Source organism: Coprinopsis cinerea (assembly GCF_000182895.1).
Source record: "Coprinopsis cinerea okayama7#130 chromosome 9 map unlocalized cont3.9, whole genome shotgun sequence".
Lineage (NCBI taxonomy): Eukaryota > Fungi > Basidiomycota > Agaricomycetes > Agaricales > Psathyrellaceae > Coprinopsis > Coprinopsis cinerea.
The window spans coordinates 694,733-709,492 of record NW_003307536.1 but is presented as its reverse complement, the minus strand read 5'-3'; the positions used below and the strand labels follow the sequence as shown (position 1 = coordinate 709,492).

Sequence of the window (14,760 nt, the reverse complement as noted above, 5' to 3'; positions counted from 1 at the left end):
GGATCATGAATGTCCACTGTATAAACTCTGGCGCACTGCTGTTCAATTTCATCGGTGTCACTGTGTCTCGACAAATAGATATCAGGAATGTGACGGAAGATCATTGTGAAGGAAACAGACTGACTCTTCAAACACGCCGCAAAGCACGACACGACTCGAGGATGTTGCAGCGATACTCGTAGTCCGGAAGTCTGGGGGGAATATGACATGGGCAACCGGGCGTCGTTTCATACGATGCTTCTTTCCATACCCCAAGTCCCACAAGCAGGCCGCAGTTTCTCCTCCATCGTCATATGCCCTCGAACGGGAAGTAGTCACCAGAAAGCGGCCTCCGGGTACCATAAACGCAAATTCAAATTCGACAGCAACAAAGCGCGGCGGGCGTAAGACTTCAAAGTTCTCGAATTTGGGGATGAACTTGGAGTGTCCACGTCTCATCCAGTCCAAGAAACGGGAAGGAGAGAGAGCAAGCCGCTCAAGATCTGCCAAGGACATCTTCTCGAGCGAGAATTGGGCGACGTAATTTTGAAGACCATGACGATGGTATAAATCCTGTACTGCATAGATCCACAGGATCTTCATCTTGGATAGCTTGTGGAACGATTTGCACGTCTAGAGTGTCGCTCAGTCCAGCATTGCCGATGAGTGGCGATCATGCAAGAATGGACGTACCCGTCGCATGGAAATGAAGTCTCGCGGTTCCAAATACCGGTGGATGGACAGCATGATGTCGCGACATGCTACAATGGCCTGGGACGACATTGCTGAGATGAATCGCCCTTTCCTGGTCGAGGTGGTAGGGTTAGAAGATCTCGCAAGCCTGACCAGTGGCAACCCAAAGTAGTTGCGCACTCTGATATATTCCATTCTCCGCTTGATTGCCTCCGAGTCGGCGCGAGGGAACGTCAACTGGATATTGAGGCAGAGTAATCACGAATATCCCAAGATCAACGAACCTTGGGCGCTTGAACGCCGAGGTCTCGCTGGCGTCGACAATGGCGTTCTCAATTTGCAATAGTTGTGTAACGAGTAGCTAACATTGTAGTCGACTCTATGTATTGTCTTGCATAAGTATTACTAGGACAATGAGCGACGCATATCGACGAGGACGAAAAGTTTTGAAAGAGACCAAGCGCGGGGACGCGTTCGCGTGTCTCATGGTTCCCTCATCTTTCGCAGATCCAGGTTCCTCGGAGACAATTCAACAACAACCTCAAATAGCATCAATCGCAACAAGTAAAAACTTCATAGCTACTAATGGTCGTTACATATTCAAGAAACATCTCCCAAAGTCATCTAAATTCGCCCCCTCCCTCCGCCAGCAACGTCCCCTATTCCTATCCCTTTGTCTGCTTTCCGTTGCTCTTGGCACTGGCCACGAGGCAACCGCGTGCCACAATCGCACTGCCACAGACGCGCCATTGACCAGCCAACCTGAACCCTCCCAGCGCCTACTTCTCTCTTTCAATTCACAACTAAATACACCTTCCCGTCCTAATCCAAACCTTTCAGCAAAATCTCACTAAAATCGCAGGACTGAGGAAAGAAACACGAAGAGCCCGGAAGCAATCAACGACGCGACGCGGTAACGTGATCCAGATAAGATTTACCCACACCCCTATCGTCATCAGATTACCAATCGCCCAAGGCTCGACTCGTTCACCGCTTGACCACCAACCACTACTATCGTTGTTGCCACTCGTCATCCGCGTCCTCTATCCTTCGTATTTCTCTCATCGTACGTCCACTATCACTCGTACATCGAGGATCGCGTTGAAAACTAACAAAAAAACAGTAAACAGAATCGAATTCGAAGATGAGAGCCACTCGCAATACCAGCGTCCAACCGAAACTAGAACCAACCGATCCGCCTCCTATGCCTCAACAAACTCGCTACTCCCTTCGTAAGACCGCGGCTCGAAAGGAAGCCATCCTCGGCACCACAAAGACTGCAAGCCCAGTCCAGAAAGCTCGAAAGCAAAAGCAAGCCGCGGCGAAGACCAAGTCAAAGGCAAAGGAACGACAGGCCACAGTCAAAGTCAAGGTGACGCCCAAACAGAAGCCATCGAAGAAATCCAAAGCACCCACCAAACGCGAATCCACGACCCCGACTTCCACATGGAGGTTCCTCGCATCGCCCAAGAGTGTCGCTTCCTTTTCGTTGTCGGTTGGGCCAATCGTCGACGGTGCCACCTCGATTAGCGCGGTAATGCGCGAGAAGGGGAATGTCGCGGCACCCTCGGTCTCCCAACCTCCTTCGCCCATCGTCGACAAGGCTCCCACCGCTATCCCCGACGTTGATCAACGCGCCGGACCCTCGACCGCGCCTGTGGCCTCTCCCGTCACTCCTCCTCGTCCTGCAACCCCGTCCACCGGTACGGCTTCCCCATTCCTCGAGCTCGCCACTGTTCGTGGCCCCACCATAAGCTACCGCAAGTCCGCGAGCCCCAGAACCCGCAGCCCCACCCCGGACTACCCATCCTCCAAACAGCGCGTCTACACCGTCATCCTCCTCGGCAACCTCAACCTCTCCGCCGCACTCGCCGACAATTTGACGACCATGACGCAGCAAACCATTATCAACGACATCTTGTGGAAGGTCAAGGAGGAGAAGAAGAAGCCAGAGTCGGCTCAGCGCGAGATGTACGGCCTCACCAAGGAGGAATTCGAGCGATTTGAGGATTTCGTTGCCGGTGGTGTTGGAAGGACCAAGGCGGAGAGGGGAATTGTCGAGGAGGACGTCATCGAGGAAGTCGCCGAGGAAGCCACCGTCTCTCGTGCTGCGAGCATTACTCCAGAGGTCGAGGAGGCTCCCGAGCAGGTTTCTCGTGCTGCGACCGCCGAGCCAGAGGTTGAGCAGGAGGCTCCCGAGGAGGTTGTTGTCAGTCGCGCCGCAAGCATGACCCCCGAGATCCAGAAGGGCCTGGAGGAGCAGGTTGTCCAGGATGGAGAGGTCGAAGAAGCCGAGGATGAAGCAACTGCGCTAGAGGAAGACGCCGAGACTGTTACGACCGGAGATGCCGGCAACGATGCTCCAGTTCGAGAGACCACCCTCAAGCCCGCCACCGACGACGACGATTCCGATACCCGCACCGAGGTTGCTGTCACAGCAGTCCAGGCTGACGAAATCTTCGGCGTTTCTGATGGAGAGAGCAGCGATCCCGAGCAAGAAATTCAGATTATCGAGCAGAACGACCACGACGGCGAACCCGAGGAAATTGGAGACGAGGAAGAACAACCAGAGCCTGCACTAGTACCGGCTCAAGTTCCTGAGGAAGAAACCACCGTTTCGGCATCGCCCAAACACGTTTCGCCTCAGGTCCACGCACATGACGATACGGCCGACAAGGCTACCACTACAACCAACACGGTTGAGACGGCCACCCAAGCAGCAGAATCGCCTGCAGTGTCCTGCGGCGAGCAACGCGAGGAGGGCCCACAGACGCCAAAGAGGTCCAGACCTATTTTTACCGCCCAAGACCTGGCGACCTACGAGAGACTCAAGCGTCTCAATCCACACGGCACAGTAAGTCCCCCCTTCCTCTCTCCCGATCCCAATCGAACCATCATACTGACTGCAATTCCGCAGGCCGCCGAAGAATACCTCAAGGAAAAGCTCAACCGACCCAGCTGGCTGGGAACCGGTGATACTCCTCCCGACCCAAACCGCAAGTTCGACGAGGCGTTCTTTAGGCGACGCGACTTGAAGTGGAAGACACTTTACGGGTTGTGGCGGTATTATGGCAGATGGGAGGGTGTGGCCGGTGAGACCAGCAAGGAATGGTGGGCGAAGTACCGGGAAGAGGTGCACGATCGGGCTTTGGTCTACAGCAACGCGGCTTGGAAGGGTAGAAGGAGGATCGTCAGGATTTTTGGAAGCGATGGCAGGGTACGTCCATCTCCCCATGGCTATAACCGGCGGATCTTTGAACAACGTGTGCTTACCATCAACTCCCCACAGAGACGTGTTCGATTTGTGATCCCCAATGTTACCCGGAAGCGTCCTTTGGATGTCGATGGAGATGAAGACGAAGAAGAGGAGGGGAGGAGGATCCGCCGACGGTGTGAGGTGAATGGTGACCAGCCCCGCGGGTGGTTCCCCGTCGTTAGGATGGAGAACGTGCTCAAGTGGGCGGCGGCGGCTGCCCTCGTCACCCTCGCGATCAGATAAAGGAAAGGGAGATCAAGGATCGTGGAATCGAGGAGCGGGTCCTGGTGACTCGTCGTGTATAGTGAATGGTGTAGTGTTATCGATAGAGTGCAGTGTCGAGATGTATCCGAATTTTCTTTTCGTTCCCCTTTTTCATCATTTTGTTTCGTTTTTCGTTCTTGTTCTTGATTGTAGTTTGGTCATGTTACGCAATAGTCGTTGTACCCATAGTTTCCTCTTTCTGTACGTATCCCATAAAACCAATAGAAAAAAACGGTTCGCCGACTAAGGAGTGTGACGAGAGTGAGTGAGAAACGAGGGTGGATGGTACGTCCGAGTCCGCGTCGAGATCCTGTCGAATGTCGAAAGTCGAGTTGGTGTTGCCTCCCGTGGCGTAGAGCGTTAGTCGGGGAACTGAGAATGTCGAGGACGTCGTCGAGCTGCGTGAGGTGTGAGAGGCGTGAGAGGCGGAGAGAGAAGGGAGAGAGAGAGAGAGAGTCGAAGGTTGGAAAAAAAGTGGCCAACTTGCGAATTTATGGCGGTTTTGGGGACCAGGGGCGTGGTGATGATGATCATGATCCCATCATCGGTGAATTACGGAAAACGCCGGTGATGCTCAAAATTCGTAGATCTTTTAAATCGTTTTGGTGGATCTGCGTTGCGTGGGCAATGTTGTATGTCACATGTGGTACGCACTTGAAGCTGGAAGTTGAGCGCTGAAGGCTGAGAATGGTGCGCAATCCAGCTGGATGTATTGGAGAAAAGTCACAGACTGTAATCTCATTTGGAGACCGGCTCTATAAATGCAGGGATCGTACTGGTATAATTGACTCGCAACATCAAGTCAACGGAAAGTCTAACCTACAGCTACACCTAATCAAATGCAGATGCAGACTAAGCATCTAAGCCCGCGTAGTAGGCCTAGGAAGCCTCTCAGTAACAGTAACCACAACCGAGCAGTCGGGGTCAGCCGGTGCAGTAGGCTGCGCCAGAGTCTGCGTGATGGTATTGGTGAATGGGCAGGAAGCGGTTCCGGGTTGGGTGACGGTGACCACTACGGAGCAGTTCTCCGAGTCGTCGTTGGTGGGTTGAGGCTGGGGTTGGACTGGCCAGGGTGTAACGGTTATGAGTGGGGGGTTGGTGGGCGTCACACTGACAACACGAGGGTTTGTAAGGTTTATGGTCACGATCGGCGGATTAGTAAGCGTCTCGGTAACGACTGGATGGTTGGTAGGTGTCACAGTGACGATGGGCGGGTTAGTAGGGGTCTACGCGTAACGACTGGGGGGTTAGTAGGCGTAACAGTTACGACTGGCGGGTTGGTAGGGGTCACAGTTACGACAGGGGGACTGGCCGCACGGGTGGAGGTGACTGGCCAGGGAGAGACGGTGACGATAGGAGGGTTGGAGCTTGGCCATGGAGAAACGGTCACGATTGGTCCAGGGGCGTTGGAACGCGTCGCGGTGACTGTTGCACGCGTGGAGGAGACTGTGCCGTCGATGCGGGTGGAAAGGCCTCCAGTGGGCAGCACAGTCACAAAGGTCGGCTCTACGTCCCTGGGCACCACAGTCACCTCCCCATTAAACAGGAGGGTGCGCGTAATGGTGCTCGTCCTAGTGCAGGTGGGCTGAGGGCCCTGCGTAACGGTGACCACAACCGAACAGTTGGGGTCGAAGCCTCCAGCAGTTCGGGTGATGGTGTTGGTGCTGCTGCAGGTGGTGGGAGCCTTCACGCTGGAAATCACGCTGCAAGAGGTACGAGAACTTGAGGTTAGAAACTTTCGAACAACGAGTGGCTTTAGAACTCACATAGGACCCGCAAGAGCGCTGTTGGCAAGCGCGGCGATGGTGACAAAGGAAAGGAGTTGGACTTTGGCGAACATCTTGCGACGCTTGTAAGTTATCTATGTAGCGTAGATGGTAGAGAAGGTAACAGTGAGTAGAGAGCAGCTGCTATCGAGCAAAACCCTTCCACTCCTGCAATATTTATTGGATTCTATCGCGGCTTCGAAAGACCGCTGTGGAATCTGCGAGTACTTGGCACAGCGACCGGAGCGCAACTGTCTACATAGTATTCATTCGTTAACGTTAGTCGTTACAGCTACAATAGATTTTCGGCGTCAAATCTTACTAAGGTAGGAAAAGAGACGGGTTTGGAAGGCCGTTGTTGGGTTCTGACAAAGTTTGAAGACTTTGTATCCGATTTCGGGGTGACCGGTGAGAACGTGCAGCATTTCAACCTGCTCAGGGTAGTAGGGTCATCCTGACCGTTTCCGAGCGCGACATGGGCGAGGTTGCAGCGTGGTTCATTGTTGTTGCACAGAAGGTGGATATATTGTGTACCATGCACGTGTAGTCGTTTAATGCACCTATCGCGCATAGTACCTGAATATCTGATCATCGATCAACAATAACAAGCCAGTAGTGCTCCAAAATTCCAGCATAATGACATTGACATTGGCATGGTGGGCTTAATACGCCGACCCCGCCAACACCTGACAATACGCGTCACCTCTCTCATCCAATTTATCGTTCTGCCGAAGCTTCTAGCAAAGCCGTCGTACCCGAAAGATTGTTCTTGGCATTCACCTTGATAAGAGAACGGCCCTTTGGCACGCCAGTGAGTTGGTCAGCGCGTGTAGAGGATCCGAACTCCAAAGACACTTCCCGTTCACCACTGGGCTGGACGCTATCCAGTTGGTCGAGTCTGTCCGCCGCGTAGGTGAGCGATTCCCTGTCTACATTCGAAGCTGCATTGACCTAAATCATTGGTCACTTCGTTTGAAGCCATTGTCCCAGGTTTGCCAAACGACCTGAGAGTGCGTCGGAGGTTTCGATGCTGCTAAACCCTGCCTGCCTTCAATTCTCAGTAACGCGCCATGCCTTCGTCAGCTATGGGGCCCTGACCGTCACTTCCGAGTGCTCGGTTGGAGCGTGGTTCATTGTTGCCACTGCACAGAAGGTGGATGCAATATGTGGTCACTCACCATCGTACGCATTGATGATGTCGTTGAGATGGACTCGATCAGCTCGAGCGGCAGATGTGTTGCAGGTCGCCTTAAGCTTGGGCCCGACATTAAACCTTTCTTCTTCCGGCCGAAAGTTTTTGTCAAGCCTTGGTCGGGTTCTGCCTATTCTATTACCTTTGGAGGAGCGCCCTGGCTCGACTATGTCAGGTGGTGAGGATGAGGAACGTCCCCGGCGGGAAACAGAAGGGTTGCGCCGCAGCGCGACTCACCTACCGCGTTAATTGCCATCACCTTGTGTTCCAAACAAACCCCTATTCACATCGATGCAAATTCAATTCAAAGGCGGGTAACCGGATATTTCCATTCACACTGACGTTCGAGAGAGATTACATTTATACAGTTACTATTAAAATATGTACACAGGCACGATCACACGGAAGAAGACACTTGATTTAAGCTGGGTCCTGAAACTAGAATGTCTTGGAAATTAGAAACGAGAAGGAAATTGTAGCAAGGCGTCGAGATGTACGCCAGGTCGAGTCGGCTACTAGTAGTACTAAACAGTCTCCATAGCCTTGAATTGAGCGAGCAATTGCTCACGATCAACAGGAGTGATGGCAAAACCAGCAACTCGGAGATTATACAGAGCAGCCATAACCCAGTGTTGACAGTGCCAGGTCTTATCTCCAGTCTTAACCGGGGTGTTGCGAAGAATATTGTCGATGTTGTCCATTTGGTGAACGGGAACCATGCCCACAGCAATCATTCCCATAAAGGAGCTGGCCTTGCCAGGAGTGACAGTCTCAGGCTTCTTGAGCGTGTAAGTATCGGTGGAGCCAGTGACTTCGTATGCAACACCAGGAGACATTTTGTCGTTGGCGTCCATGAGGATGAGGGCCCAGTGTTTGTTGCCAGGAAGCTTTGGGTGACCGTATTGAGCGACAACGACAAATTTGTTGACGGACATGATGCTAGATTTCGTGGAATAGAGAGAAGCGAATTAGAGAATTTGGGGGTGCTGACTTGCTTGTGACTTGCTTGAGTTACTTGAAGCGGGTTCGAGTTCTGGAGTTTGAGAGTGAAGAAGAAGCGTATTTATAGTTTTACGGTCCACGTCCCAGGACGCTGAGATACCACAATGATTGCCCGACAACCATTGTCTTCTTCGAGGATTCGAAAGCCACCTGACAAGGGCATACAATGGCGTCCAAGTGACCATGTTATATGCAACGATAGACTTAGGAGAACAATGTCCTTTCAATAGTGGGTAGTATCATCCGCAAAGCCGTGAGGTCTCCCTACCAATACTGAGATACGAAGACGAGGATGGCTGTGGTTCAAAGCGGTTAGCCCCCATTAAGAACGATTGGAAAATACGAGAGAGATGGACCACAACTACTTTTCGAGCCCCATCGTTCTTCGCCGTGACTACCACCATCGCAATACCCATCACGATGTTGCACTTCAAGGCTTGCACGACGGAGAACAATCAGCTCCGCGCGAGCCCCTTGATTGAAGCTGGAGAAGAAGAGCGCACAATGGGCTATTCAAACAACCATATCACCAAGCCGTTAGACAAGCCTGGTAACAGGGAACTGGGAAGAGGTATCGGTCGAAATAGGCAAAACAGACTTACTCTTGCCACGCCAACTGATATACTTATACTTATTTCCTTCCATCTCGAGAAATCCCCACATAAATCCCGAGTGGTTGTCCGAACCTCAAGCCCACCGCGTTGGTGAGCGCTTCCCTGCCTACATTCGAAGCTACATTGACCTAAATTGTTGGTCACTTCGTTTGAGGCCATTGTCCCCGGTTTGCCAGTGGGCCGAGCGGGACAAGGCCGCTCATCAGCGCAACTCGGTTGGCCCTGCACCGAAGGGGGGCGTTGTGATCTATAATCCCCAAATTCCAGAGGTGATGGCAAGGTCCCCGAACAGACTCGGTCAATACAGAAGTACATGATCGAACAAGACCTCCAAGCGGCTGTTCATCACTGAGGAAAGCCAATTACACGTGGTTTGTCTAGGGGCAGAAGATGTCGACTGATTTGCTCACTGTGGTGCCCCTGGTCATGAAACTAGGAGTACCTGAGGCTTTACTTGTCATACTACAACAGTTATATACTGTTTACCTACGTATAAAGCGAGCGTTTACCGCTAGTCACTCCTTGAAAAGTTCAGTGTAGTACCATCGCATGGTACGATCGCGACACTCTTTGGCCTTCCCGGATAGCACCACGCGATCGGATAATAACTGTGCCAGATCCTTCACCCCCTGATGAGCTCCTTCACAACCTCTACGAAACCCTCTTCAACTGCGTACACTAACGCCGTCCCTCCATCTCGGTCTGCCTTCTTCACATGTGCACCCTTCCTCACGAGTTCCTTTACAAGGCCCACAGACCCGCGCACAGCCGCGTACATCAGCGCAGTCCGTCCTTCGGCGTCGGTAAGCATCACGTCCACTCCTTCGAGATTTAACAGGCGCACGGCACAATCCAAATGGCCTCTATCCAAGGCTACGATCAGTGGGGTTTGAAGACCGCTAGTACACCGGACATTGACATTGATATTGGGATGGGTGAGGAGGCATTCCATAGAATCGATCAGGCCTTGTTTAGCCGCGTGAAACACCGCCGTTTCCCTACTCTTCCTTTCCTTGGCATTGACGTCGATAGTTGGAAGACTGAGGAATCGTTTGAGGATTCTGATGTGGCGGCGCGAAACCGCTTCGAATAACATGCGGCGGTCCACTTTGTAGCGTCACGGACTCTTTCCTTCCCGTTTGATTCTTTCGTTATCTTATCCACTCGTTATCTTTCTGTTTGTACCTATTTGCTATTACCTTTACAGTCGTTTGCATAATTCCGTTCAGGTCCTCCAGACAGAAAAACTAATTTTGATGTGATGGCGGCATCTCCGAATAGGTTGGGCTCACGCTCGAGCGCGCCTGAGGATGACAATTTCTCCAAGCCCAGCGTAGCGAAAAGCCAATATTCCATCGTTTTTTATACCATCTTCAACAACTGACCCTCAAACCTCGCTCAGGAGGTACTATGGAAAGTAGAAGTGAAAGAAATTGCTCACTCTGCTGCATCCGGTCAATCGCATCACTGATCGGCTCCTTTGGGCCGATTTTTTGTTTCCCCAGCATGAACTGAATTATGCAAACGACTGTAGATTACGTCCAGACATTTGTCGTAGTCGCATACCGATTCTTTAGTTCAATCCACCAACACGTTAAACCGTCACTCTGTGCGTTTGAGCTCACCGTGTGCCAAAACTACCCCGACGACGCCTAACAGCCACGCCGGGCCCTTTCGTCACACACTTTTCCCATTGATAGAAGCAACTCGACACAGTCATACCATCCACGCCGGGTTGCGAGATGTAATGCAGTATCGCAGTTTTGGTCATGGACGCCAACGTCGATACAGGGGTGGTCGAGCAAAAGCTTGACCAAGTCGGCACGCCCCCAATACGCCGCGTCCATCAAAGCTGTACTTTGGAACTTGTCTTTGACGTTGACCCAAGAACCAGAAGGTACAGCGTCTAGGACAAGTTTAACGATACGAATGCGAGAATCCTGTTGTGACGTGGGTTGGGTGTCGTCGTTGGCCTTGTACCCGCTCGCCTTTGCGCGGTTCTCTTTCCCCCACCTGTGCTCCTCCGAGTCTGCTCCGCCGTGGATGCATTTTCGAACTGCCTTCATGAGCACAGTCCTTCCGCATCCGTCTCGAGCCTGAAAGTGCCTGAGCTTTTGCGAATCCGCCTTCAAAAGTAGATCTACGGTTCCCTCGTGGCCAAACTCAATGGCGTACATAAGCGCGGTCCATTTTGAATGGGACCTCCAGTGCAACTGCGCTCTGTGCCTCTCGTCCTCCAGCAATACCTTCACCGTCTCGCTGTGGCCCCAGGACGCGGCTAAAACCAAAGGTGTTCTGCAGGTATTGTCTCGGCACTTGTGATCGACATCGGGATGGGCGAGGAATAGCCTGACGCACTCCGTCTGCCCTCGCATACAAGCTCTATGGAGCGGCGTGAAACCTTTGTCGTCTTTAGAATTGGGATCCAAACCAGGCTGCGCCAGAAGAAGCTCAACAATTTCGGTATGCCCCTCGCTCGATGCTGTGGCCAATGGCGTCCGCGCTCTCGAGTCCTTCGCCATGAGCAAATCCTTCGGGCCCGAAGAGATAAGAGCACTGGCGAAAGCGTGGTGTCCGTAGTATGATGCCGTATGAAGCGCGGAGTGACCCCTGCCCGAAGTGGGGTGCGCATTGAGATCGAGGAATGGGAGGACCTCGTGCCATCCATAGACTGCAGCAATATGCAACGGGGAGGCGAGGCCACATGGCACGCAGTTGCCGGTGCGGTCAGGCGGTGCTCCAAGGCCGATGGGATACTTGGTCTGGCGAAGAAGGAAGCTGAGAATCCACGGTGGCAAGTCTGGTGGATGCCGACTGGCCTCTCGGGAGTGGAAGGCCCAGTGGCGGTAGGCGTAATTGAGGAATGGGTACTTGGGCTGCTTGACGAACGCTTGAAAGTCGTCCCAGCATCGAATAGAATTATTGGGAGGGAGGTCGCTCGAATGCCAGTAATGTGGGCCATGCCACTGTTCATACGTGAGGTTTTCGAATCCGCAATGCATGAGATACCCGACGCATGTTGCAGCGAGGAAATTGTCTGGCGGGAAGCCAAATGTTCCCAGACGTGAGGCAAAGAATTCTTTGGCGGTGTGATCTTAAATGGCAATCACAACCAACCCCCAAGTGAGAACGAATGATTAAACTTACGGACTAACTGAATGGTCCTCGTCATCGTTTCTGCTTCGACCACTGACACCAGCCCACAGCAGACCTTCTTGATGGTGTTTTCAGTGACGATCGAATCCTCAAGGTCAAACTTCCATTCAATATCCCCTCGACTGTCCTTCACCGCCAGCGCATGCCGAAGCATAGGTACAGTCACAGCTTCCCTCGCCTTGACCAACCACACGATGATGCGCTTCGCCAGCAGAACTCTCTCCTCTCCCTGCGACAGGACCCGATCCCAGTTGGTCTGGTACATTTCTTCGACGCTCGATGGGAGATGGTCGAGTTTCTCCCTCAAGCTCGAGACTGTGGTACAGCCTGAAAGAGTGTCCATCTGTCCGACCGTTAGCAGGAACCTACGGCCCAATCAGCAAGCAGAAAGGGGTGGAAGGTGGACCACATACATCCCAGCTGATGCAACTTGGAGCCTTGAAACCATTTCCTCCTTGAAGTCATCCCTTCCTTCCAACGTGTCAGCGAGGTCTGAGCCGGGATCCTCCTGTATCCGATGCGAGATATACTTCCGTATATCGTCGCCGTGCGCTCGGATGTCAACCAAAACGGCGTTGGGGATGCTCCCTTCCACCCTCGAGGTGACAAAGATATTCTTCTGCAAGCGCCTGAGAATCTTGAGGAGCGACGATTTGTCCTTCTGGGAAGACAGCCCGTCCAGCGCATCGATCGTTACAAAGGCCTTGGGGAACAAGGAGACCTCATCGGTTAGCCATCGCGCCAATTCTTCCTCCGATGGCCTCGTATCGTCGTTCAGGTGCTGCTTATAATGCTCGCCTATGACCTCGAGGATTCCACTGTAGTCTTCCAAGAGCTGCCTCAGAAGAGCTGAAAGGATGTCGCAAAGAGTGTATTGCTGGTCCATCGAGTCGCAGAAGGCCATTAAGATAGGGACACGGTCGCGCGAATATTGCTGCTTGAGTTCGCGGTTCACAATAGATCTAGAGAGTAAACTCCGTCATTCAGTGAATTCAAAGACACCGAAACAAAAGGGAGATCATACACAAGAGTCGTTTTCCCAGCCCCAGCTACACGATAAGGCGACCAAAGTAAGAAGGGCTGACTCAGTACACAAAGATACGTACAAACTTACGCATTCCTCTGCCCCACAAAAGCCCTTCATCGCTCGCCGCCCACTCTGTAAACTTCTCTCCCTTGATAAACCATTCCCCAGTCCCAGCCAAAGCTCGAGACAGGGTTGAGCTTTGGTGTCTCTTGAAGTTGATCGGCGTCAACCAGCGTGCAATGATCTCCAATCGACTCTGACCAAAATCTAAGCGATCCATGTGAGCACGGGTACCGGCTAACTTTCCACTAATACGAAGCAACGGCGCTGCTCTTACCTGGGGCACCCTGGACGTGCTGGTTTTCTACATACACATGGGTGGTACTGGCATTGATAATGTCGCGGCCAACGTTATTGAACGTCCCGCCCCCGATGGCGACTTCACTGGCGCCAGTGAACATCGAGGGCCCCGGATTGCGAGGGCTATGTTCACGAGACATTAAGGGTCATACAAAACCAGACGAGAATCCAAGATCAAGCTCCGAATTCCTTGAAATCCAGCATCCAGTTTCGACATCTCCACATGAGGTGGCAGTGTGCTCAGTATCAGATCTCTCACGCCCACGGCCAGCGGGCGCTTAATTCCATTGAACCTCTCCAGCGCTCCCGCCGACCGGTACCCACCACTGAAGGAAGCAACCAAAACCCATATATAAGGCCACGGGTATACTCGCAATACGTTTCATACTATAGATACAGAGAATCCTTATAATGTAAAAGAGAAATAATGTAAAAGAGAAACGGTTAAAAAAGAAAAAGAAAAGAGAACAAGGGGAAACAGAAACCAAGAAACCAACGAGACAGATGAGGAGGGACAAGGGGGTAAAAAAGGCACAAAAAGGGGTGAAATGAACGTGAGGGTGCATATATGATGGGAGTAGTAGTATGTAGCAGTGACACTAAGACAAGCAAAATAAAAGAAAAAAGAAAGGAGAAAAAGAATCGAGGGACAGACGCAGTCAAGTAAGTAAAGGACAGTGGTGACGATGGTGACAGAGAGACAAGTGTTCAGAAATTAACTACTGGTAATAACGGGTGATGTTAGATAGTAGTATGCATATGTACGGAAGAATAATAGATGCAGAGACGCGCTTTTGTACTAGTAAATTAGGGAAAAGAGGAACCAAAAGGATTGTGAAGACGCATCTGGGGAAGGAACACGAGTCAAGAAGTTCGGAAAGAAAAAACAATCCATTTCATTTCCGATTCTTCATCTGTCTTGGTCCGTTCTCGCGAGTCCAATAAGACTGCCGAGGGACGAGTCCGACGTATCAGGATAAATAAACCAAGAAACTGATAAAAAATAGGTGGAAAGGGGGACAAGATCACGCAAATAAGGTTTAAGTAACAGAAGGTGAAAGGCAATAATACCTCTGAAACGACGAAGATCGAATAAGAACGAGCGTGTGTCGATATGTAAGCGGAGGAGGGGGCAGGCGGCGGGGACAAGATAAGAAAGATCCCCGGTAATAAAGTTAGGCATGGAAATATGAGCGATCGATACCTTGCAAGAGTCCAATGCTGTCTACGTCTTTGTCTATCTGCAGAGATGCGATGATGGCAGTGGGGCAGTGCAGTCCAATGAGGTGGGTCGCGGAAGATGGTGGTGACGAACGGACTGATAAGATGACAGGCGTGGAGGCAGGAACGGCGAGGTGGGGTCCAGGGCGTCACTACAACAACGAGGTGTTCTGCGGCGCCAAGGATACAACGGTCACCAGACCATTGTCCAGACGCGTGGGCGCACTTTT

At 52.0% G+C, this 14,760-nt stretch overlaps 6 protein-coding genes across 6 annotated transcripts; 2 read left to right on the top strand and 4 right to left on the bottom strand.

The window, feature by feature from the left end:
• Positions 1–81: 81 nt before the first annotated feature.
• Positions 82–762, bottom strand: CC1G_15144 (hypothetical protein; the record flags this gene model as incomplete). The annotated part of the gene is made up of 2 exons (XM_002910459.1): positions 82–612; positions 673–762. 2 exons carry the CDS (start codon positions 760–762, stop codon positions 82–84), a joined length of 621 nt encoding a protein of 206 aa, XP_002910505.1.
• Positions 763–1,816: 1,054 nt separating this feature from the next.
• On the top strand, positions 1,817–4,171 carry CC1G_02407 (hypothetical protein; the record flags this gene model as incomplete). Its single annotated transcript, XM_001832093.1, has 3 exons — positions 1,817–3,526; positions 3,590–3,889; positions 3,962–4,171. The coding sequence occupies 3 exons, from the start codon at positions 1,817–1,819 to the stop codon at positions 4,169–4,171; spliced, it is 2,220 nt and encodes a 739-aa protein (XP_001832145.1).
• Positions 4,172–5,052: 881 nt separating this feature from the next.
• CC1G_10726 (hypothetical protein) lies at positions 5,053–6,032 on the bottom strand (the record flags this gene model as incomplete). The annotated part of the gene is made up of 3 exons (XM_001832092.2): positions 5,053–5,418; positions 5,484–5,895; positions 5,959–6,032. 3 exons carry the CDS (start codon positions 6,030–6,032, stop codon positions 5,053–5,055), a joined length of 852 nt encoding a protein of 283 aa, XP_001832144.2.
• A 1,642-nt stretch (positions 6,033–7,674) lies between these two features.
• CC1G_10725 (hypothetical protein) lies at positions 7,675–8,085 on the bottom strand (the record flags this gene model as incomplete). The annotated part of the gene is made up of 1 exon (XM_001832091.1): positions 7,675–8,085. The coding sequence occupies one exon, from the start codon at positions 8,083–8,085 to the stop codon at positions 7,675–7,677; it is 411 nt and encodes a 136-aa protein (XP_001832143.1).
• A 487-nt stretch (positions 8,086–8,572) lies between these two features.
• CC1G_15143 (hypothetical protein) lies at positions 8,573–9,212 on the top strand (the record flags this gene model as incomplete). The annotated part of the gene is made up of 2 exons (XM_002910458.1): positions 8,573–8,856; positions 9,203–9,212. 2 exons carry the CDS (start codon positions 8,573–8,575, stop codon positions 9,210–9,212), a joined length of 294 nt encoding a protein of 97 aa, XP_002910504.1.
• Positions 9,213–9,388: 176 nt separating this feature from the next.
• On the bottom strand, positions 9,389–13,449 carry CC1G_10723 (ankyrin repeat domain-containing protein 28; the record flags this gene model as incomplete). Its single annotated transcript, XM_001832089.2, has 7 exons — positions 9,389–9,806; positions 10,489–11,860; positions 11,914–12,287; positions 12,336–12,884; positions 12,947–12,971; positions 13,037–13,216; positions 13,287–13,449. 7 exons carry the CDS (start codon positions 13,447–13,449, stop codon positions 9,389–9,391), a joined length of 3,081 nt encoding a protein of 1,026 aa, XP_001832141.2.
• Between the last annotated feature and the right edge of the window lie 1,311 nt (positions 13,450–14,760).